This window comes from Pseudonaja textilis, chromosome 2 (genome assembly GCF_049901715.1).
Source record: "Pseudonaja textilis isolate UNSWEBS1 chromosome 2, rPseTex1.2, whole genome shotgun sequence".
In the NCBI taxonomy this organism is placed as follows: domain Eukaryota; kingdom Metazoa; phylum Chordata; class Lepidosauria; order Squamata; family Elapidae; genus Pseudonaja; species Pseudonaja textilis.
Window position 1 is genome coordinate 209,677,210 of NC_141991.1, and position 19,364 is coordinate 209,696,573.

Here is a 19,364-nt window from a genome sequence, read left to right on the forward strand (position 1 = left end):
TCTGCTGAGACAGCAGCTCCTCCTCTCTTTATAAGAGATTCATTATGTTAAGATCTAATTCCAGAGTTTGCCTCCACCCCCAAATAATTCATAAAACATGTTTGAATGGATAACTAAATAATGTAATAAAACAGTATTCTCACCTATGGTCCTCATTTGTAGCAATCAAGCTAGACACATTACGAAGAATTCCCCCTCCACTTTCAATGATGGCTAAGGTATTTGTTTGGCTTCGATATGTCAGTGTGCCAACCAAAAAGGCAAGAGCACCATCCACTGCACATATATCAGCTTTATTCTCAGTACAATGTGCCGATAGATTCCATAAGGCACTCAATACGCTTTTCAACGTAGATTCCTGTAGAGAGTAAAACATTACATCAGATTTCTTAGCTGTATAAAAACACTAACACTTTATTTCAATAGGAAATACCTTAAGACAGTGGTCTTCAACCTTTGTGGCCTGGCAACCTGTCTGGAGGGGAGGGAGGGGAATTGGGCCACATGAGTGGTGGGATGGTGCACATGCATGCACAGCTCAACTCGTGCAAGTGGTAGGCCAGGGGGCATGTACATACACATGCACTCAACTGTAAACTAAGCTGTGCATGTATATGCACGCTGGTCCACAGCCTGGTTGTGAATAGGTCATGGCCCAGTAGTGGGATACAACCCAGGGGTTAGGGACCCCGTTTTAAGATATAACTGGATTAGTAGATAAGATGGCCCTGCAGGATCAATAATTTTCTATGCCCCTCACAAGTGCTTGACAGGCCTTATCTTCCTCCTTCCCTTTTTGCTCGAAATCACTGCCCTGCCCATGTCAACAAACATGTAGCAACTTTACCAGTGTATGGGTCTATGTCTATATGTGAAACAAAATGTGTGCCTTTATTTAAATATGCAAGGAATGTATGTATGTATACTTATTTAATGTTTTATCATTGGAAATATACCATAAGCAATTTATTATTTGATAGTAATTCAGTGATAACTTCTTCACTGTTGCATGGGAAAAAAACAAATAAATACATTTATGCATACATGTACATTAACAGATGGAGACATATTATAGCACTAACAAAACTTCAAATTGTTAATATATTAAGGTTTATTAGAGAATACCTGTCTCCCCCAAAAGTTACTTCCTCTCAGTTTTTGCAACAATTTGAATTGAAACATATTTATCAATATCATTTACTAGATGGAAATTCTACAAATTCAAACAAAGTTTATGGGAACTAACTGATTTTACCCAACATATTCAGTTGATTTCACTGGGATCCAAGAGTAATTAATTTAATCCACAACCAGCTACATTTGTTCTAAACTATTACTATAAAATAATATACAAATAAAAACAGCAATAAAATAAAAAACAGCAATCAGATAAAAATGGCTAGTGTGTAGTTTATTTAGAAGAGTACCACCAGTGTAAAAGACCTTTTTAAAAATTCTTAAATTTTCTTAAATGAGAAAATAGAATTTATATATATATATATAAATACTAAAGAAACACTGATTTGCTACAGTACCTTTTTAACTTCCAAAGCACATTCCATCAGTGCTTTCACACTCCCAACCTCTCGTAGTGTCTTCTTACTATTCACATCTGCCCGCCATGACAAATTTCTTAAAACACTTGCAATAACCTATAATATTGTCAATGAAATAATAGAAAAAAGTAATGCGCTTTAACTACCATGCATTTACTAGGCTCTTACTTGGTATTCTGAGAAATAAGTTTATTACTCAGTAGTGGTACCATGGTACTCAACTGCTTTGAAACTCATCGAATTTGGTACTAAATGTAGTTTGACATGAAAATTTTGTCTAGGTACTCAGCGCACAAGCTAGAGCTTGTCAGTGTTGGCTGTCTTGTGATTCACTACACTTTTTTTATAGGAAAAAATTGTTTGGTACTCATTGTTTTTGGTATTCATTGCACTTCCTGGAATCAATTAACAATGAGTACTGAGGTACCACTGTATATTGATTTTAAATAAGTCAGTGCTTGAGACTGAGTCAGAAATGTAGAACATCATCTTTTTAAAATTTATCATAAAAATTCTTTACAATAATAGACAACATTTACCATGAGGTAAAATGGTATCTATAAATCTCTATTTTTCTATTTATGTTATTTACACTATTCATCTGTAAATGAAAGTGCTCTAATACAGTATTGTGAAATATGAAAACTTTTCCAATGTAATTATTTTAGCATAAAGTATTCAATATAAAAGAAAATATTTCTCAGGATAAGAAAAATAAATTGCATCTATATACAACCCTTAATACAGTTTGCTTATAGCAAATTATCTTATTTGATGGACTTTCAGAGATTATGAAAATTAAGTTTAACTCAACATTAATTCATTTAGAATTTTTTTAAAAAATCATATGTTATAGTAAAACAAAGGGCAAATAACATTTAATGCTTGTTTGTTCCATTAATCAATTTAGTGACTGTGAACTCCTCAAAGTTGTCCCTGTCATATCAATTTTTTTTTTCAGAAAAATTATGTCACTCAATATACTAATTGAAAGATTACAGGATGAAAAAATAAAAAGGGAAAACTTTTGAAAAACCGGAAGATTCAGATAGATTACAGTATACAAAAGAAGCAAAAAAGAAATGCATGAAAGTTAAAAATATACAGAAACAGAATACCCAAGCAATTAAGTTTACCTGCTGCAAATCTTCACTTTCAGATTTTAACTGTGCTACTAAAGCTCTCATACAACCCTTCATAGAACACAAAGTAGCCTATTTGAAAGAGAGAGAGAGATTTTATGAAGCAGGTAATTAGATGTTGGAAGTTGAGGATAAATTATCTAATGATATTCAAAATAGAATTATTTTCTCTATTTTTGCACTTAGTCCACTAATGGCTTCTCATAAAACTAAACTAATAAACAAATGAGATGATAAACATAATCAGTTAGAAGCAATTTTTTTCCTAGGAGTTTTAAGAGAACATCTTAGCTGAGAACCCCAAAACTAACTTTACCAAATACCAAAAGGGGGAAGATCCCTCCCCAAATTATGGGGGGAGGTGGAATCTGAAATAAACACCTCAAAAATCACAATAAAGCAAGCACACATCCACGCACCCCATTTTCAGCCTCTGTGTGCCTCACTTTCGGCCTGTTCCAGGCAGCAGAGGCGTGAAGGCAGTGATAGGTGGCGGCGATCCCCGCCGCCTGGAGGTATTCTGGGAGGCCGATCCAACCGCCAATCAGCTGCTTGTATTAATAAGGCTGCAATAAAGTACTGAAGCTGACCAGGATGTTTGCTGCAAGGACACTAGCCAGATGAATACTGGATGAATACTGGGAGGCACAGGCAGATTTTTTTTTTCTTGTTTTCCTCCCCAAAACCTAGGTGCATCCTATGTGTTTTACAGTGCAAAAAATACGGTAAATCCAAATAGATTCAAACCTACCTTATTGGCTACATCTCCAAAAGTTAAGTTTGTCAGAGCCATTCCAGCATATCGTCTTAATGTGACACTGTAATGGTCATTAGTAAGCCCATACATTTCACAATCTACTTGTAGCAATTCTGCAATGGCTTGTAAACCCCCTATTAAAATAATTGAAAGATTTGTTAGAAATATTTTGGTAAATTGTCATATTTATTCTCCAAAATTCTTTTTGTTAAAAATGTTAATATATTAAAAGAAAGAAAAAAAACCCAAAAATATTTATTATAGCTTTATTGTACACAAGAGAAATAAAACTGATCACTCTTGGAAATAGCTTTACATTCTTAGCTTTACAATCCTGGATTACGGTCAGTTTCTATTTATTAATTCAATGGCAACTCTAATAAATATTATTTTGTGGGGTTTAATGGTTTCTTAAAAATTTAGAATGAATTAATGTCTTGTATGCTCTAAATTTCAAATTTTATTATATGCTCCAAATTTTCTTGTATGCCCCAAACTCAAATTTTATCTTTATAAGTCACCTTGTAAGCCACCAGTCACTGTGAGTTGGGTGACTATATAAATTTTCATTCATACATACATATATAAAATGTAAACATGGAGCAAAGGAATTGAGCTGTGAACAAGTTCAGTGGCTGCTCTGAAAATTCCATTGGTTACTGATGTATGTATGAACAACCTTTGGGCTGAAACTGTCAGTGAAGCAAGATAATATAATAATTAAGTATATATGAATAAAATAATAGTTAATATATCATGTTTCCCCCAAAATAAGTTCCTATCTTATATATTTTTGCCACCAAATAAGGCACCAGGTCTTATTTTTGGGGTATGTCATCCACTAATCTCACTTGTGCGCCTCACCACCGGCCTCTTATCCGCTGTCAGAGGCTTTTAGGAACAACTTCTTCTGCGGCCAGCAAAGCTTTCCTGAAGGCCTCTGCAGCCAATGACAGAGCTTTGTTATCAGCTACAAAGGCCTTCAGGAAAGCCTTGCTAGCTGCAGAAGAAATGGGCCAGCAAGGCAGATGTGGGGTGTGCTAGGCCTGGCTACAACTGTTGAAAGGTAAGTAATAGGGCAGCTCCATTCCCCCATCCCCACCTGTGCACTCTGGAGGGGTTATTTTGGGGATAGGGCTTATATTGGGTGCACGTATAAAAATCAAGTTAGGACTTACTTTCAAGGTAGGTTGTATTTTGGGGGAAACAGGTTAACAGTTGAATTAAATCGGTGGAAGAGCCTCTATGTGTGAAGGTATCTATCTCTATATGTCTAGGTATATGTGAATGACCTCTGTGTTGGCATAACAGAACTACTGTGCTAATATGGATTTTGGAATCCTTCACTTGGTTAGCTTCCTTTATTTTAAATACAACATGAAAAATACCAGATACAGCTATTCAAAAATAGATCCTAAAAAACTCTGAGAATTCAGTTATTTTTCTTTCTAAATACTACCTAAAGTTATCAAGTTGTATTTCTTGCTTTTTTAAAATAAAATCATTATTCAGCTTCATTTTGAGTCTTTTTCTAATACCATAGTAAGATAACTTAAATATCTCCCACATTTTATATTTTTAAACATAGAAATTCAAACAATTGCACTTTTTCTTTTTTTGGTGTGCACCTCAGTGCAAACTGAAACTGCTAGAGCATCAGACAAACCCTGATTTATATTTCTCCCCTTATGGGTGTATTTTACTATACTAGGGGTCTGCAACCTTAAACACTCAAAAGAGCCATTTGGATCCATTTCCCACAGAAAACACTGGGAGTCAATAATTTAATGACCAATGTGACTAGGTGGTCGTGGCCAATTCGATGCCACTCACTTCCACCCAGTCACTTCCTGCTCTGGAATATGGAGCGAGTCTCCATCCCCTGCCATCACCCTTACCTTTTAAGGCCAGGCAAGGAGTGACGGGGATGGTGGTGGGATCAGCTGACAGGAAGCCACAGCAGAGGGCCAAAAGAGTTGCATGCAGCTCCAGAGCCGCAGGTTGCAGACCCCTGTACTATACTGTCAGTATTTCCCCATTTTCATCAGTATGTTTTCACATAATAAGGAATTGTAAAAAGTTTATTCAGTTCTTAATACTTCGAATAAACCTAATAAAAACATTGATTTAATGTGGATTTGGAAACATTCTATTAGGTGAAATCAATTAACTTATATATCTTCTCCCTGCAAAAGAAAGCCCTGACCTTCTTCTAACAACTGTATATTAAGGAAAAAGATTTACTTTTCTGCAATGTCATTTTTTTCTTACCAAGTTCATTCATTGCATGCCTATGCTCTTCATCAAATGAAAGCTTCATTAAAACACATACTGCAGGACAGATCTGATGGTCAACTGGAGCTGGCACTATGTCAGAACAAAAGAAAATATTTTCATTTAATGTATCAGTTGAAGAATGCAACAAAACCTCTAAAGTTACATTGTCAAACAATTTATTAAACAAATGCAGGTAACATATACACTTCTCTAAACTTTTGCAATGAAAAAAATACTGAAGTCTGTCAATTGTGCATCAGGAAGATGATCAGTTATAGCACTTCCAAACTTGCTGTCAATTAATATGATACTTATTGCCAAAGGTCAACAGGGCCTGTCACTCATAATCACCTCCATGTAACTTCAATTTACAAGTGGTCCTCAATTTACAACTATTCATTTGGTGACAGTTCGAAGTTACAGTGGCTCCAAAAAAAAGGGATTTAAGTCAATTTTTCACAATTATAACTGTTGCAGCATCCCTGTGGTTACATGATAAAAAAACAGACATCTGGCAACTGGCTCATATTTATGACAGTTGCAGTGTCCCAGGATCACATGATCATCATTTTTGTGACCCTCTGACAAGCAAAGTCAATGGGAAGTCAGATTCACTTAACAACCATGTTACTAAGTTAGCAACTGCAGTGATTCACTTAACAACTGTGGCAAGCAAGTTGTAAAATGGGGCAAAAGTAACTTAACAATTGTCTCACTTAAAAACAAAAAACTGAGGCTCCATTGTGATCATAAGTCAAGGTGTAAAACTACACTGCTGACAGTAGTATGAAAACTGAAAACCAGTTAAACTATTCAAAGAGGGATAGAAAGGATGCTAATTAACTGATGGAAAGGGCTGCTCAACACAAAATATTTAGATATTATAATAATTACAAAGTAACTTTCTTAAATTTCTTGAATGCTCTATGCAAATCATGAAACTGGCAGCTTTCCACGCATTTCCAAGATAAGCTGTTGTGCAATCCTAGGAACTGTTCAATTTAAGTCGTATCTATGAATATGCCACAATTTTTCATTTCACAGCTTTCACTTCACATTTAAGTGCTTCAAAATTGGCAAACTCTTATCAGTGTTTATTGGTAACACACCTTAACTCTAATTAACTAATGCAAAGCTTATTCTTACTTTCTGCAATGAACACTTGCATTCAGGAAGATATTCAGTGGATTCTAGAAGTTAAAACTAATGATGTGGAAAACATTTTGAAATTCAGAATACTCCATTTCAAGTTCAAAATAGTTGTTTCATGTTCAGAATTGGTGTTTCAGCAGTTCGGAAGTATTCTGAAATCCAGAAAGACTGAAACAGATTGCTTCAGACTTGAAAGGCCTATATTAAAATTGAAACTGTGTTTCAAATTCAGAATGCTTTGAGTTCAAAATATTTTGAGACATCATTGGGAACTCCATAGTCCTTAGGTATGAAGAGCTGCAATTGGTGTAAAAACTGATTTTAATTGCTGCATCTTTGTTTTCATATCACATGGAATTTCACATGGAATTTCAGAGGCTAGTATATCAGGATTTGGCAGCACCTTTTCCATTTAACATATTTGATTAAAAGGCATATTCTTTCACAAGCTGCAACACCACAGATTAACAAAACTCTTCTCTACAAATACTAGCTCAAAAAAGTAACAAGAAATCATTAAAATTACAGTTGTATACATCTTTTGGATTGTATCCAAATATTATTAAAGTTGATTTTTGAAAATATTGTCTGTTGCTCTCTGCAAAGGAATGTTTGAAGAAGTCAATGATTTTTATTTTCAATTACCTAATCTACACGTTTCCAAACTATGCAGCTAAAAATTTATTATAAGTGATTTCATACTTAACCTTATGCTGAAATGTTAGAAATTTTATCATATCAAAATAAATTTTAGAAGTTAAAATTCCCAACCAACACAGAAATATCTACTTTATAACAAAAATGACATTATCTAAAACAGATAAATGTGCCTGTTTCCATTTGCACCTAGTATTTCTTTCTAACAGCCTGCTTGGAAAAAAATATTCCACAAATAGCTAGAGTTCAAAGCTGTTAACACCAAAGAATATATCACAAAGGTTTTGAAACCCGAATTGCAACCAACATACTTGGATTTTTATCTTGGTCCATGCCCTGATCATGTGCTTCCTGCCATTCCCAACAGGTTTCACAGTAAGCTCGGATTTGTTCTAGAAGATGGAGAACACGTATTTCTCGTCTGCCTCGTTTGTCATCAGGCTGGGAATGAATGATATTATGTAGTGCTGCACTAGCTCTGGCACGAGCCTCTTTACTTCCACGAGAGTTGCCCAACAACACAGAGTCTTTATCATTGCCATGCAAAAGTTGAATGAGAAGAGGAAGACATCCAGACTGGCGCATAGCTATGCAGCTATCCTGGGAGCTAGACATGGCTAGCAATGTTCGTGACATATCATCTTTATCATGAGTGCCCAACATTGACAGCAGTGAATACACCATTTCAACCTGCAAAGCAAATGGTTTTAAAATACTGTTATGTACAGTTAATGTGGACTAAATATACTAACATGAATATTCTAGGGCAGTAGTGGCTAACTTTTTTGGGCTCCCTTGCCATTAATTGCATGCAGGCTTGCCTGCTCGTGCTTGCATGCCATCACTCAGAAGGCAATGTGCATGGTCCCCCATGCCTCCTGCACATGCGTGCGCAACCTGCGCGATCCACACTTCTGCGCATGTGACCCGCACGACCTGTGCTGCACACTTCTGTGCATGCACCTCCTGTGTGCCGCCGCACCCCTGTGCATGTGCTCCAGATACCCAAAAATCAGCTGGCGGGCGGGCAGGGAGCGCACGCGCAGTAGACCCTTTCTGCACAAGTGCTTATGTGCCAGCAGTAATGGCTCTGCATGCCACTTCCGGCATGCATGCCATAGGTTTGCCACCATGGTTCTAGGGTGACTTCCCTTATATGTGGTATATGAGTATATTTACATATAAATATTGTTTATACACACACAGAGGCATGGATGGATAGATGTAACATAACATAAGGTAACAAACCTTAACATAACATGGTTATGTGCCAAATTAAAACTTACTTTAAAAGCTAAAGGCAGAGCACAGTCCTTTTGGGTAGTAATAATTTATGTGGGTGAACAAAGCACTCCAAAATAATTATGCATTAGCATTCAACTCAAACTATTAATTTGGCAATAATCAGATTTTATACTATTTAACAATATTAACAGTACCATGACAGGCATATTAACTACCTCATTTCATAAATCTGAAATAAGTACACTGCTCAAAAAAATAAAGGGAACACAAAAATAAGACATCCTAGATCTGAATGAATGAAATATTCTTAGTAAATACTTTGTTCATTACATAGTTGAATGTGCTGACAACAAACTCACACAAAAATTATCAATGGAAATCAAATTTAGCAACCCATGGAGGTCAGGATTTGGAGTTACACTCAAAATTAAAGTGGAAAAAAACACTACAGGCTGATCCAACTTTGATGTAATCTCCTTAAAACAAGTCAAAATGAGGCTTAGTGGTGTGTGTGGCCTCCACATGCCTGTATGACCTCCCTACAATGCCTGGGCATGCTCCTGATGAGGTGGTGGATGGTCTCCTGAGGGATCTCCTCCTACACCTGGACTAAAGCATCCCCCAACTGCTGGACAGTCTGTGGTACAACATGGCGTTGGTGGATGGAGCGAGACATGATGTCCCAGATGTGCTCAATTGGATTCAGGTCTGGGGAACAGATGGGCCAGTCCATGGCATCAATGCCTTTGTCTTTCAGGAACTGCTGACACACTCCAGCTACATGAGGTCTAGCATTGTCGTGCATTAGGAGGAACCCAGGGCCAACCGCACCAGCATATGGTCTCACAACGGGTCTGAGGATCTCATCTCGGTACCTAATGGCAGTTAGGCTACCTCTAGTGAGCACATGGAGGGCTGTGCGGCCCCCTAAAGAAATGCCACCCCATACCATTACTGAGCCACTGCCAAACCGGTCATGCTGGAGGATGTTGCAGGCAGCAGAACGTTCTCCACGGTGTCTCCAGACCCTGTCACGTCGGTCACATGTGCTCAATGTGAACTTGCTTTCATCTGTGAAGAGCACAGGGCACCAGTGCCAATCTTGGTGTTTTCTGGCAAATGCCAAACGTCCTGCACAGTGTTGGGCTGTAAGCACAACCCCCACCTGTGGACGTCGGGCCCTCATACCACCCTCATGGAGTCTGTTTCTGACCGTTTGAGTAGCCACATGCACATTTGTGGCCTGCTGGAGGTCATTTTGCAGGGCTCTGGCAGTGCTCCTCCTGTTCCCTCCTTGCACAAAGGCGGAGGTAGCGGTCCTGATGCTGGGTTGTTGCCCTCCTATGGCCTCCTCAATGTCTCCTGATGTACTGGCCTGTCTCCTGGTAGCGCCTCCATGCTCTGGACACTACGCTGACAAGACACAGCAAACCTTCTTGCCACAGCTCGCATTGATGTGCCATCCTGGATGAGCTGCACTACCTGAGCCACTTGTGTGGGTTGTAGACTCTGCCTCATGCTACCACTCGAGTGAAAGCACCGCTAGCATTCAAAAGTGACCAAACCATCAGCCAGAAAGCATAGGAACTGAGAAGTGGTCTGTGGTCACCACCTGCAGAACGACCCCTTTACTGGGGATGTCTTGCTAACTGCCTCTGCTTTCCACCTGTTGTCTATTCCATTTGCACAACAGCATGCGAAAATGATTGTCAATCAGTGTTGCTACCTAAGTGGACAGTTTGATTTCACAGAAGTGTGATCGACTTGGAGTTACATTATGTTGGTTAAAGTGTTCCTTTTATTTTTTTGAGCAGTGTATTAAGAAGTACTTTAGATGTTAAAACTTGATAGATTTTACATATTACAAATAAGACAGCCAGGTTGGTCTAGTGCTTGCATCTGTCAGTCATCCAGGTCATGATTGTCCTAAAGGTGCTTTTTTCAAGAAGCAACTAGACTTTCTTTGTTTTTCCTTGAAAAGGATGAATTGCTTTTCATCCAAGAAGCTTCTTGGATGAGAAGGGAAACATCTTCAAGGAAAAACAAAGAAAGTCCAATTGCCTTTTGAACAAAGCACCTTGGGTCTAGTCCCATTTTAGGCATAAGGAGCTGGCCTTTTACTTTGGGCCAATCATTCTCTTTCAACACAACCCACCTCGCAAGAGGAAGGAAAAATAGGAGGAAGGAATAATAGGGATGCTAGCTGCCTTGAGTTATTTTTATAAACAATAATAAAGGTGGATAAAAAATTCAAATAAATGAATTAAAAGTTATTTGATTTGAAATGTATTAATAAAAGCTAATTGGCCTTCTGAAAATATATCATGGTTCATAAAATATTTCAAAAGCATCTGAAATAAAAAAATTTCCCATGGGAAATTCAGTCCAGATGGATAAGAATAAATAATTCATTGTTAAGTAAAAATTACACAATATTGCATGTATAGAGCTTGCTTTTAAAAACAAAATAACAAAATAAGGTTTGTTAATATTACATTTTGCATTATTGGAAAAACCAGAGACACCAGGTTAGAAGATTTCTAGAAAACATCTAGTCCAGCCCCCTACCAAGGATAAGAATGTTCAGACCACTGCAGACAAATGGCTGTCCAAGTTTGGATTGATGATGGAGCATCCAAGACCTTCATGAACCAGGATGTTCCACTACTTAACAGCATTACCAGTCAGGAAATTCCATGTTATTTCAAGTTTATCTCTCCCAAGTACACCCATTGGTTCTGGTCCTACCTTTTGGGAAAATAAATCTGTATCTTCTTGCCTGTCTTGCCTTTCAAGTATTGGAGGAGTCAATTCATGTTTTCTGCTCTTTTCTTTACACTAAATATTGCCAATTCTATTAACTGTTCTATTAACCTCAGCATTTTTCTTGTATTGTGGTAATCAATATTGGACACAATACCTGAGGTGTGTTCTGACCACTCCAGCAGAAATTGGAAGTATCACTTCCCATTATCTAATCCAACATTTAATTGGTTTATTTGAAAGTTACAGAAAACTGCTGGCTCATGCTTAATTTGTGGTCTATCAGGATATCCAGATGCTTTTTATAAGTACTACTGCTGAGCCAGCTATTAGTGTACTTAACTTATACCTGTACAACTTTTTTTCCTAGTTAAATGGAGAATGCTATGTTTCTCACAACTGAACTGCATTTTGTTGGAAAAGACCCAACGTTGAAATCTATTAATTAATCTATCTTTTGAGGTATCATCAAACCCAACTGCACAAATTATTGGATAAACAGAGATGATGACTTTAAAATTGTGAAGAATTGAAGCTGTATTTCTCTTAAATAATGTTTTCAATACTGAATGGTACGTGTAACAAAACAAAAACAAAATTACATGTACATTTACAATGAGAGTTCCTATAGACCAGGGGTGTCAAACTCGTGGGCTGAATGCGTCACGCATTGGCCACGCCTACCCCTGGTTTAGTGAAGGGGGAAAGTTGCGATACATCATGTGACAACAGTGTGTTGTTGCCAGTTTGACACCCCTGCTATAGACTAAGAGGATTATCCTCGTGTCCCCCTAACTGTGAGACAAATATGTCCCATTATCCATTTCTATCCATTTTTATAAGAAATATCCTCACTACACAGCCCTTCTTTTATACCAACCCCAAAATGAAGATATAGCTATACTTTTAAAGTAGCATTTTTCATAAACTCTCAAAAGAAATCTGAACAAAAGAAATCATCAACAGCTAGCATTTCTGGAAGCCTTATTGGCTGCTTGAGGCTTTGGAAAATATTTCCCCACTCCTGCCCAGTCACTGGGTACTACCTTCCACAGCCATTACTCCTTGTGCTGCAGAAAAAAAACCTCTCCCGTGTCAGCAAATACAAGTGCAGAAAGTTAGACTTTGAGCTCTTTATGGCAACTATATATTTCACTATAGTACAGGAATGAGAGAACTCAAGAAAACTGAACAAGCTTACTAAGTTTCATACAGACAAATCTAAGATCTAAGAATCAGAGTTTACTCTATAGTCTTGCGCCAGTCCAAATGTCGGTCAGAGAATCAGAACATGTTCAGGAGGTCACCTCTGAGACCAGAAAGATGTATGCCAACAGAAGGCTGATGCCAAAACTCTTTTATAGCTCTGAGTTAGGCATATCTATCTTCCTGAGTCCTGCCTTTCTTTTTAAGGAACCTTGCTAAACATTTCTGTTCTACTCACTTGATATTTGTGAGAAGGCTGAGGATCTTTTCCTGCTCAGGTTGTAGGTCAGGTGATTTAGCCTGCTGCCACACTTCTGTACAGGTAACTGATTACCTGATCTTATCCCTACCCTTGGATTAAACATTAAGCAAAATAAGCCTGTGATGAATGCACCACAGAGGGGGGCACCACAGAGCTTTTTTTTTTCTTCCTAGCTGCCTTGACCTAAATTCTTTCACTGCCATACTCAATTTTGGTTTTCAGCACTTATGGAATTTTAACGTCTTGTCAGTGAACCAATGAAAGGGCCAAAAGGCACCACTGTTAGGCTTTGCTTAAAACATCAATTGGCCTTAATCTGGCCCCGCTTGTCTACTCCTCTGAACACATGTGAAGATATTCGAAAGACTGCTGGTTCTGAATCACAGAGATCAGTACCAGTCATGTCCTGCTCTTTCAATTCAGAGTTTGAATCTATTCAGTCCAGGATCTTAATGGGAGATGAACCATGAAACATTTCTACTGTTTTCACTAATTTTTCTGTGCTAATGTCATTTTGCAATTATCAATGCAATAAAATTTTGGTTGTCAATTAATCACTCACTGCAGCACTGCCACTCTCTGGCAGCACCTATTGTTTTGTTATATTTATGAGCTGGGTGAGATCAAAAGCATCCTGCCACTTTCTCCTTTTAGCCCTAGTGCCAGGAAGATCAGACAACCTATTTATCAATCTTTTGGAAGACTGCTAAAACTCTGTCCAAAAATACCCAGGGCAGCATGTGGGTCAGGATGCAGCTGGAAAATTATTTCTTCCTGTTTCACCCTGCAACCTCCTCTGCTTCATTACTGAAGCATGGGCTGTCAGTACAGGACAAAATATAGCAGCAGGTTTTTGTTGTTGTTGTTGATTTAATACTGGAGAAATGCACATTACCTCTGCCATGAGGAAAAACCCTAGGAATAGCCAGTGGTACAAATTTGTTGTAAAACAAACTTGACAAATTTGCCACAGTCATTGTAACTATACGCTTTCTTATTATGTGGTAGAAATAAGACTCATAAGATTTTTGATACCAAAGAATCAAAAATGCATTATCGGCCACTATTCTTCTTCATACACATGTGAATGCTACCAAAATGGTCAAACCAGCTTGCACAAAGTTGACCAGTCAAATTTCTCTTCCTAAAGCCTGGCCATATATTTGCAAAAGTGGTTCTGGCTGAAGTTTTATGCCATAATTAGTTCTGAAAAATCCTGAAGACATGGTAAAATGGCAAAAGTTTGGAAGTGGGCAAATTTGTTTTTATCTGGAGATCACAGACCACATCGTCTGATATTAATACCTGGAAAAATTCTAGAGCAGGTGATAAAGAGACTGATTTATAAACAGTCCTTGGTGCTTTCTGAGCTTAGTTGGGTTTTTTTGCAGATGTTTCATTACCCAAACTAGTAACACATCAATGCTAGTAAGGAATGGAATTTGCTCTCAGTTTATTTTCTAGTGGCTTGTCCTGGGGTGGTCTTAGAGGTTCTTTGGTTGGGCTGTTTACTGTTGACCTTGGCAACCTGTCTCCCAAGGTCTTTCCTCATATTATTACATCAGTACAGTAAAAGGCAGAACAAAAATTCTCTCTTAACAGATCAGTTAAATGGGCTGGTAATAATAGTGCAACTGAACAGAATCAAATGCAAAACATTTCACTTAGGAAACAAAATTCGGATGGACAGATATAGGATAGAGAACAGATTCTTAGATTTGATAGTATTGTAAAAAAAGATTTTGTAATGTTGTTCATTGAAAACTGAATATGAATCAGCAGTGTAATGAGGTTATCAAAAATGCAAATACAAATGATAGAAAATATTTCATCTTTTTTTCCCTATAAGTCAGCCCCCTCCTTGAATGTGTGTTCAGTCTTGGCTATCACACTTTAAAGACTCAAATAAAGTGGAACATATTTAGAGAAAAGCAACGAGGACAATCAAAGAGTTTAGAAACTTAGCACAACAAAGAAATACCGAAGGAACTGGGAATAATGCAAGATAACTTTCTTCAAATTTCTTAAAGGACACTATACAGAAGATCAAGAGATTTCATCCAAAAATGCATTTCAGCAAGAAAAAAGCATTGAATTCCAAGTAGTAAAAGTAACCCGATAGGAGCATCACATAAGTAGAGAAATGGTGGATTGTCTTTTATTAGATATGTTCAAGGAGACTAAATAGCCATCTATTGAGAAACTATTAATTCCTGCACCAAGCAGGGAACTGGAGTCAATGGGCTAAACTTTTTTAACTTTATCATTTTAAGATGAAACTCTATCAGGGGACTTCCTCCCCACTTACAATTAGGAATGGCAATCAAGTAACTTTAGGATGAGAATATATTAGTAAGCACAGTGCAGATTTAAATCTTACAGCTATGCAGAACTGGAAATTTCATTACACTGTCTATAGTAGAATATGCGAATTTTACATAGCAAGCACTTAAGTAAATTGAAATTTAAAACATCTGGATGGTATCAACTTGCCCTTGATGGTACCAGCATTAACAGAGCATATGCATAATCTGATGACTCACTCAACGTCTTTCAGTGTATTAAAATGTTGTTACAGATACTGTTAGATCTGAAAACCACCATTAAAAATAATACCACTCACTCTATATACTAGGTGTGCATTTCTGGAGTTATATATTAATTATGTCCATCTTCAGGCTGCTTCATTATAATAAGAGTCTATCTCCATACTTTTATCTATACATTTCATCCTGAATTTCAGCCAATAGTTTTTTTCAACTATTCAGCTTTTTGTATTTTTCTGAATCTATTTATTAAATGACTGCTGCAATAATCTTAAAACTCCAAATTTATGTTGTAAATCATTACTATACACAAAACAATGCAATTTTTAAAAGTAGGATTACAACTGTATCAATTTAAAAGCATCCATATAAACCATTAAAATATCCCAGAGCAGCAGACTATTCCATCTATTAAAATCTCTTTCGTAGTTTAAAAAAACGAGTCCATTCATCTCTAAATAAATACTCTTCATTTTCACACCTATTTCTCTGGATTCATGAAGCAGAATAGAAGCTAGAACATCCATTACTGATTATAAATTCAGATAGGTCAGTGCAGATGTAAATATATATTTTAATTATAAAATGGAGAATTAGCAAATCTACAGAAAACTTTGGTTACCTTGGTACCCAAATGACTTGTCAGTCTTCGAGGAACAGAGTAATTGCTATTAGAACTCATAACACTGGATGTTTCATGGTCCATCCGAGCAGTTGAACTCTGTAAGTTTAAGAAATAGGGTTATAAGGGGGGGTTATAATATTAGCATAATGCAAATGTGGGACTTACTGTTATAGTAAATAAGAAGTCAAATCAGTAAAAATCTCATTTTGTGTGTGTGTGTGTGTGTGTGTGTGTGTGTGTGTTGCTGAACTATGGTTAACAAACATTACCAAGTAACAAAATAACATAAATCCAAGATGCATAGAGAAAAGATATATAGAAAATATTTTTAAAATCTATTAAAGAAATAAGTAAAGAGATTGGTATTGTAGATATACAAATTTACCATAAAAGTTATCATATTATAGCCTATTGCTTTTGAGATAAACTATGCAACCCATCCAAACCTGAGAGAATTGGGGGGGTCCAGCTTCTGATGTTTCATTATTTTAATAATGCCTATGATTTTTTTTTGTAAGTTAGCAATTGAACTGGATTTATTAATCCACATCTTAACTTAGTTTTTCAGTGTTTGGCAATTATTACTTTATCTGCTTGTATTAAATAGATAATCTTCTTATTTTTAAGCATGAGACCCGGTCTTGTAAATAAATGGAGTAAATTTAAATCTGGGAAGCATTTGATTGTTTCTTTAATAGCAGTGCTTAATTCTGCAAAAATTGTTATGCCGTAAGGGCATACCTTTATTGAATGACTATCACAATTGAAATTGGGGCTACTTTTTGGACAATCTCACCAACATTTGGAAAAAAAATCTGATATATAATATGTATGTGTGCCAATCTAAATGGAGTCAAGGGCCAGCAACGTATAATCTTCCATTGCTGTTCTTACACTGAAGCTCATAGCTTATTGTTTAGATTTTTATTCAAGATTTCCCACTTTTTTATTTTCAACTGACTGATTAAATGCTGTCAGTTCAGTGTTGACTTTTAGTAACTAACAGATTTTCTTCAGCATTATCTGTCCCTACCTTGATCTCTCAGATCTTCCAACAGTGCACCTATCACCTTTGTAAATGAATCTATTCCACCTTTTTATTGAATGAGTGGGAATAACATAGGTCCCAGATGGGAAAATATAAGGTAGAACTAATGATTTCAAAGCTTTTCAGGAATCACATGGATAGGTGGAACTGGCTATATACAGAACAAAAAAACCTAAAGCCAAGACACACCATTATACCAGCTTATAGTTGGAAAATAGAAATCCTGATTTCTAAAAATAATTTATTAGCAGAATAAAGGGGATGGCAGAGCTCTAAAATAGGATTGCTCTTTTAAACAATGTTTTCCAGAGGGGAAAAAAAGTAGTATAAATGAAATAAAACCAAAGAGAGAAATATTAAAGTGAAAGTGCATCAATATCATTTATATAAATAAAATCAGTTGTATAAATAAAAAGAAAAGAACCCATTAAATAGCAGAAGGCATTGATTCTAACAGCAAAATAATATGTACGCTCTGCAAGGGCACAGCTATTTTACATCACAGAAATAACTAAGGAAATCTGCATAAATGAAGCTTTACATGGCCAATGGGAACACCCATGGATTTTTTTTTTTTGTAAATTTTATTTGAGTTTTCACAAAGGAAAAAAAATACAAACAAAACATCTTTTTTGAAAGTAGCGTAATCCCGGATTACATTTCTTCGTACAGACACAAATTCAACTTCATGCTCATTTTTATGTTCTATTCCATATCTGTTCCATTACTGTTTTACATTTTCTGCATAGCTTCTCCCCTCTTTTAATTTTCTCAATTTATTTTAATTATCTCATCTCAATTCAAATCATTATATTTATATTTTTTGTCTGTCCTGTTTCAATTATCTATTATCTTTTCTCATTAAACAAAATTTCTCCTGTAGTTACTGATTGGAGTATGACGCCTTTATATCTTTTAAATTTATCAATTTAACTCTTATTTAGGCTTCAATATATACCCTAAAGTTATAACATTCAATATAATACATAACTTCCATTCAGATTCTGCTTGGTACATTCTTAAAATACACACTATATTCTTAAAAAAAGAAAAAATTATAAATGTATGTAGTTAAAACAAAACAAAACATTCCAATTCAATTCTATCATTAATATTGATATTCATTAAAATCTTAACTTCTTTAACATTACTTTTCAATTAAATATCATACTTCTATGGGAACAATTATAAGCTTTCCATAATTAATTCCCCCCCTCACTTATATTTTATAAAACATTAACTAATTAAAATGTTCTTGTTCCTTCCTAATTCAATTTTCTCATTTATTTTATTTCACTTATTTTATTAACAAACATTTCACTAAATTACACTATTTGATCCCTTATTTTAATCATACACTGTTTCCAATTTTCTAAAGTTATTTCTATTTCTAATATAACAATATAATCTTATGTACCTTTACAGAATCCCTTTTTCAGTTAGATTTTCACCCATTATCTCTAAATAGATCCTGTTTCTGTCTATCTTGTTCCAGTCCTTTGTAACTTCTTTTTCTTTCCTTCTTCCCTCTCTTCTTCTCTCTCCCCTTTTTACCCCCTTGTCTCTCTACCTCTATTTCTCTCTTCTGTATTCCCCTTTTCTGTTGCTTTCAAGTATTATATTTATTTTTCCGAATTATTTTTCTTTTCTTTGGTTGTTTTTTTAAGTCTTAAATTCTCCATTCTCTTTCCCCCCTTTCCTTTTTCTTCCCCACATAAAATTACTTGTTCATTAAAGATGTTTTGCAGACGTTTCTTGTTGTTTCTCATAGTTCCAAATCTCAATTTCTAAGAATTGAAAAACGAAGCCAAAAGAACCCTTCCCTTCTTGTGCATCTTCTTTGTACTTTTTAAGTTCCATTTTCAATTCATCCAGAAGTAGTGCCATTGTATAAATTAACCATCTGATTAATTTTGTCATTCAAATGTAATAACCAAGAATCCAAAGATCACCAAATAATCCAAATACACGCAAGCTGTTTCTTTTTGCTCTTTTTTTCACTTTCTCTTCCTGGGGTTACTGTTTAGTTACAAAGTTTCAGTTAAAATATATCTTTTAGAAGTCTTGTTGAAGTTTTACTGTAGATTCTTTTTAATTCCAGGCAGTCTCCTCCCTCTTCCAGATCCTG

At 36.0% G+C, this 19,364-nt stretch overlaps 1 protein-coding gene across 7 annotated transcripts in view; it reads right to left on the reverse strand.

Moving 5' to 3' along the window:
- Positions 1-19,364, reverse strand: part of APC (APC regulator of Wnt signaling pathway) — a 147,613-nt gene that overhangs the window by 10,068 nt on the left and 118,181 nt on the right. For all 7 annotated transcript variants that reach the window (XM_087926952.1, XM_087926951.1, XM_026719927.2 and 4 more), the window contains 7 exons: positions 16,186-16,284; positions 7,853-8,231; positions 5,727-5,822; positions 3,450-3,589; positions 2,693-2,770; positions 1,536-1,652; positions 144-358 (listed from right to left, as the gene is read on the reverse strand). In XM_087926952.1, coding sequence (XP_087783078.1) covers positions 144-358; positions 1,536-1,652; positions 2,693-2,770; positions 3,450-3,589; positions 5,727-5,822; positions 7,853-8,231; positions 16,186-16,284 — 1,124 coding nt within the window. The remainder of the gene's footprint in view (positions 1-143; positions 359-1,535; positions 1,653-2,692; positions 2,771-3,449; positions 3,590-5,726; positions 5,823-7,852; positions 8,232-16,185; positions 16,285-19,364) is intronic.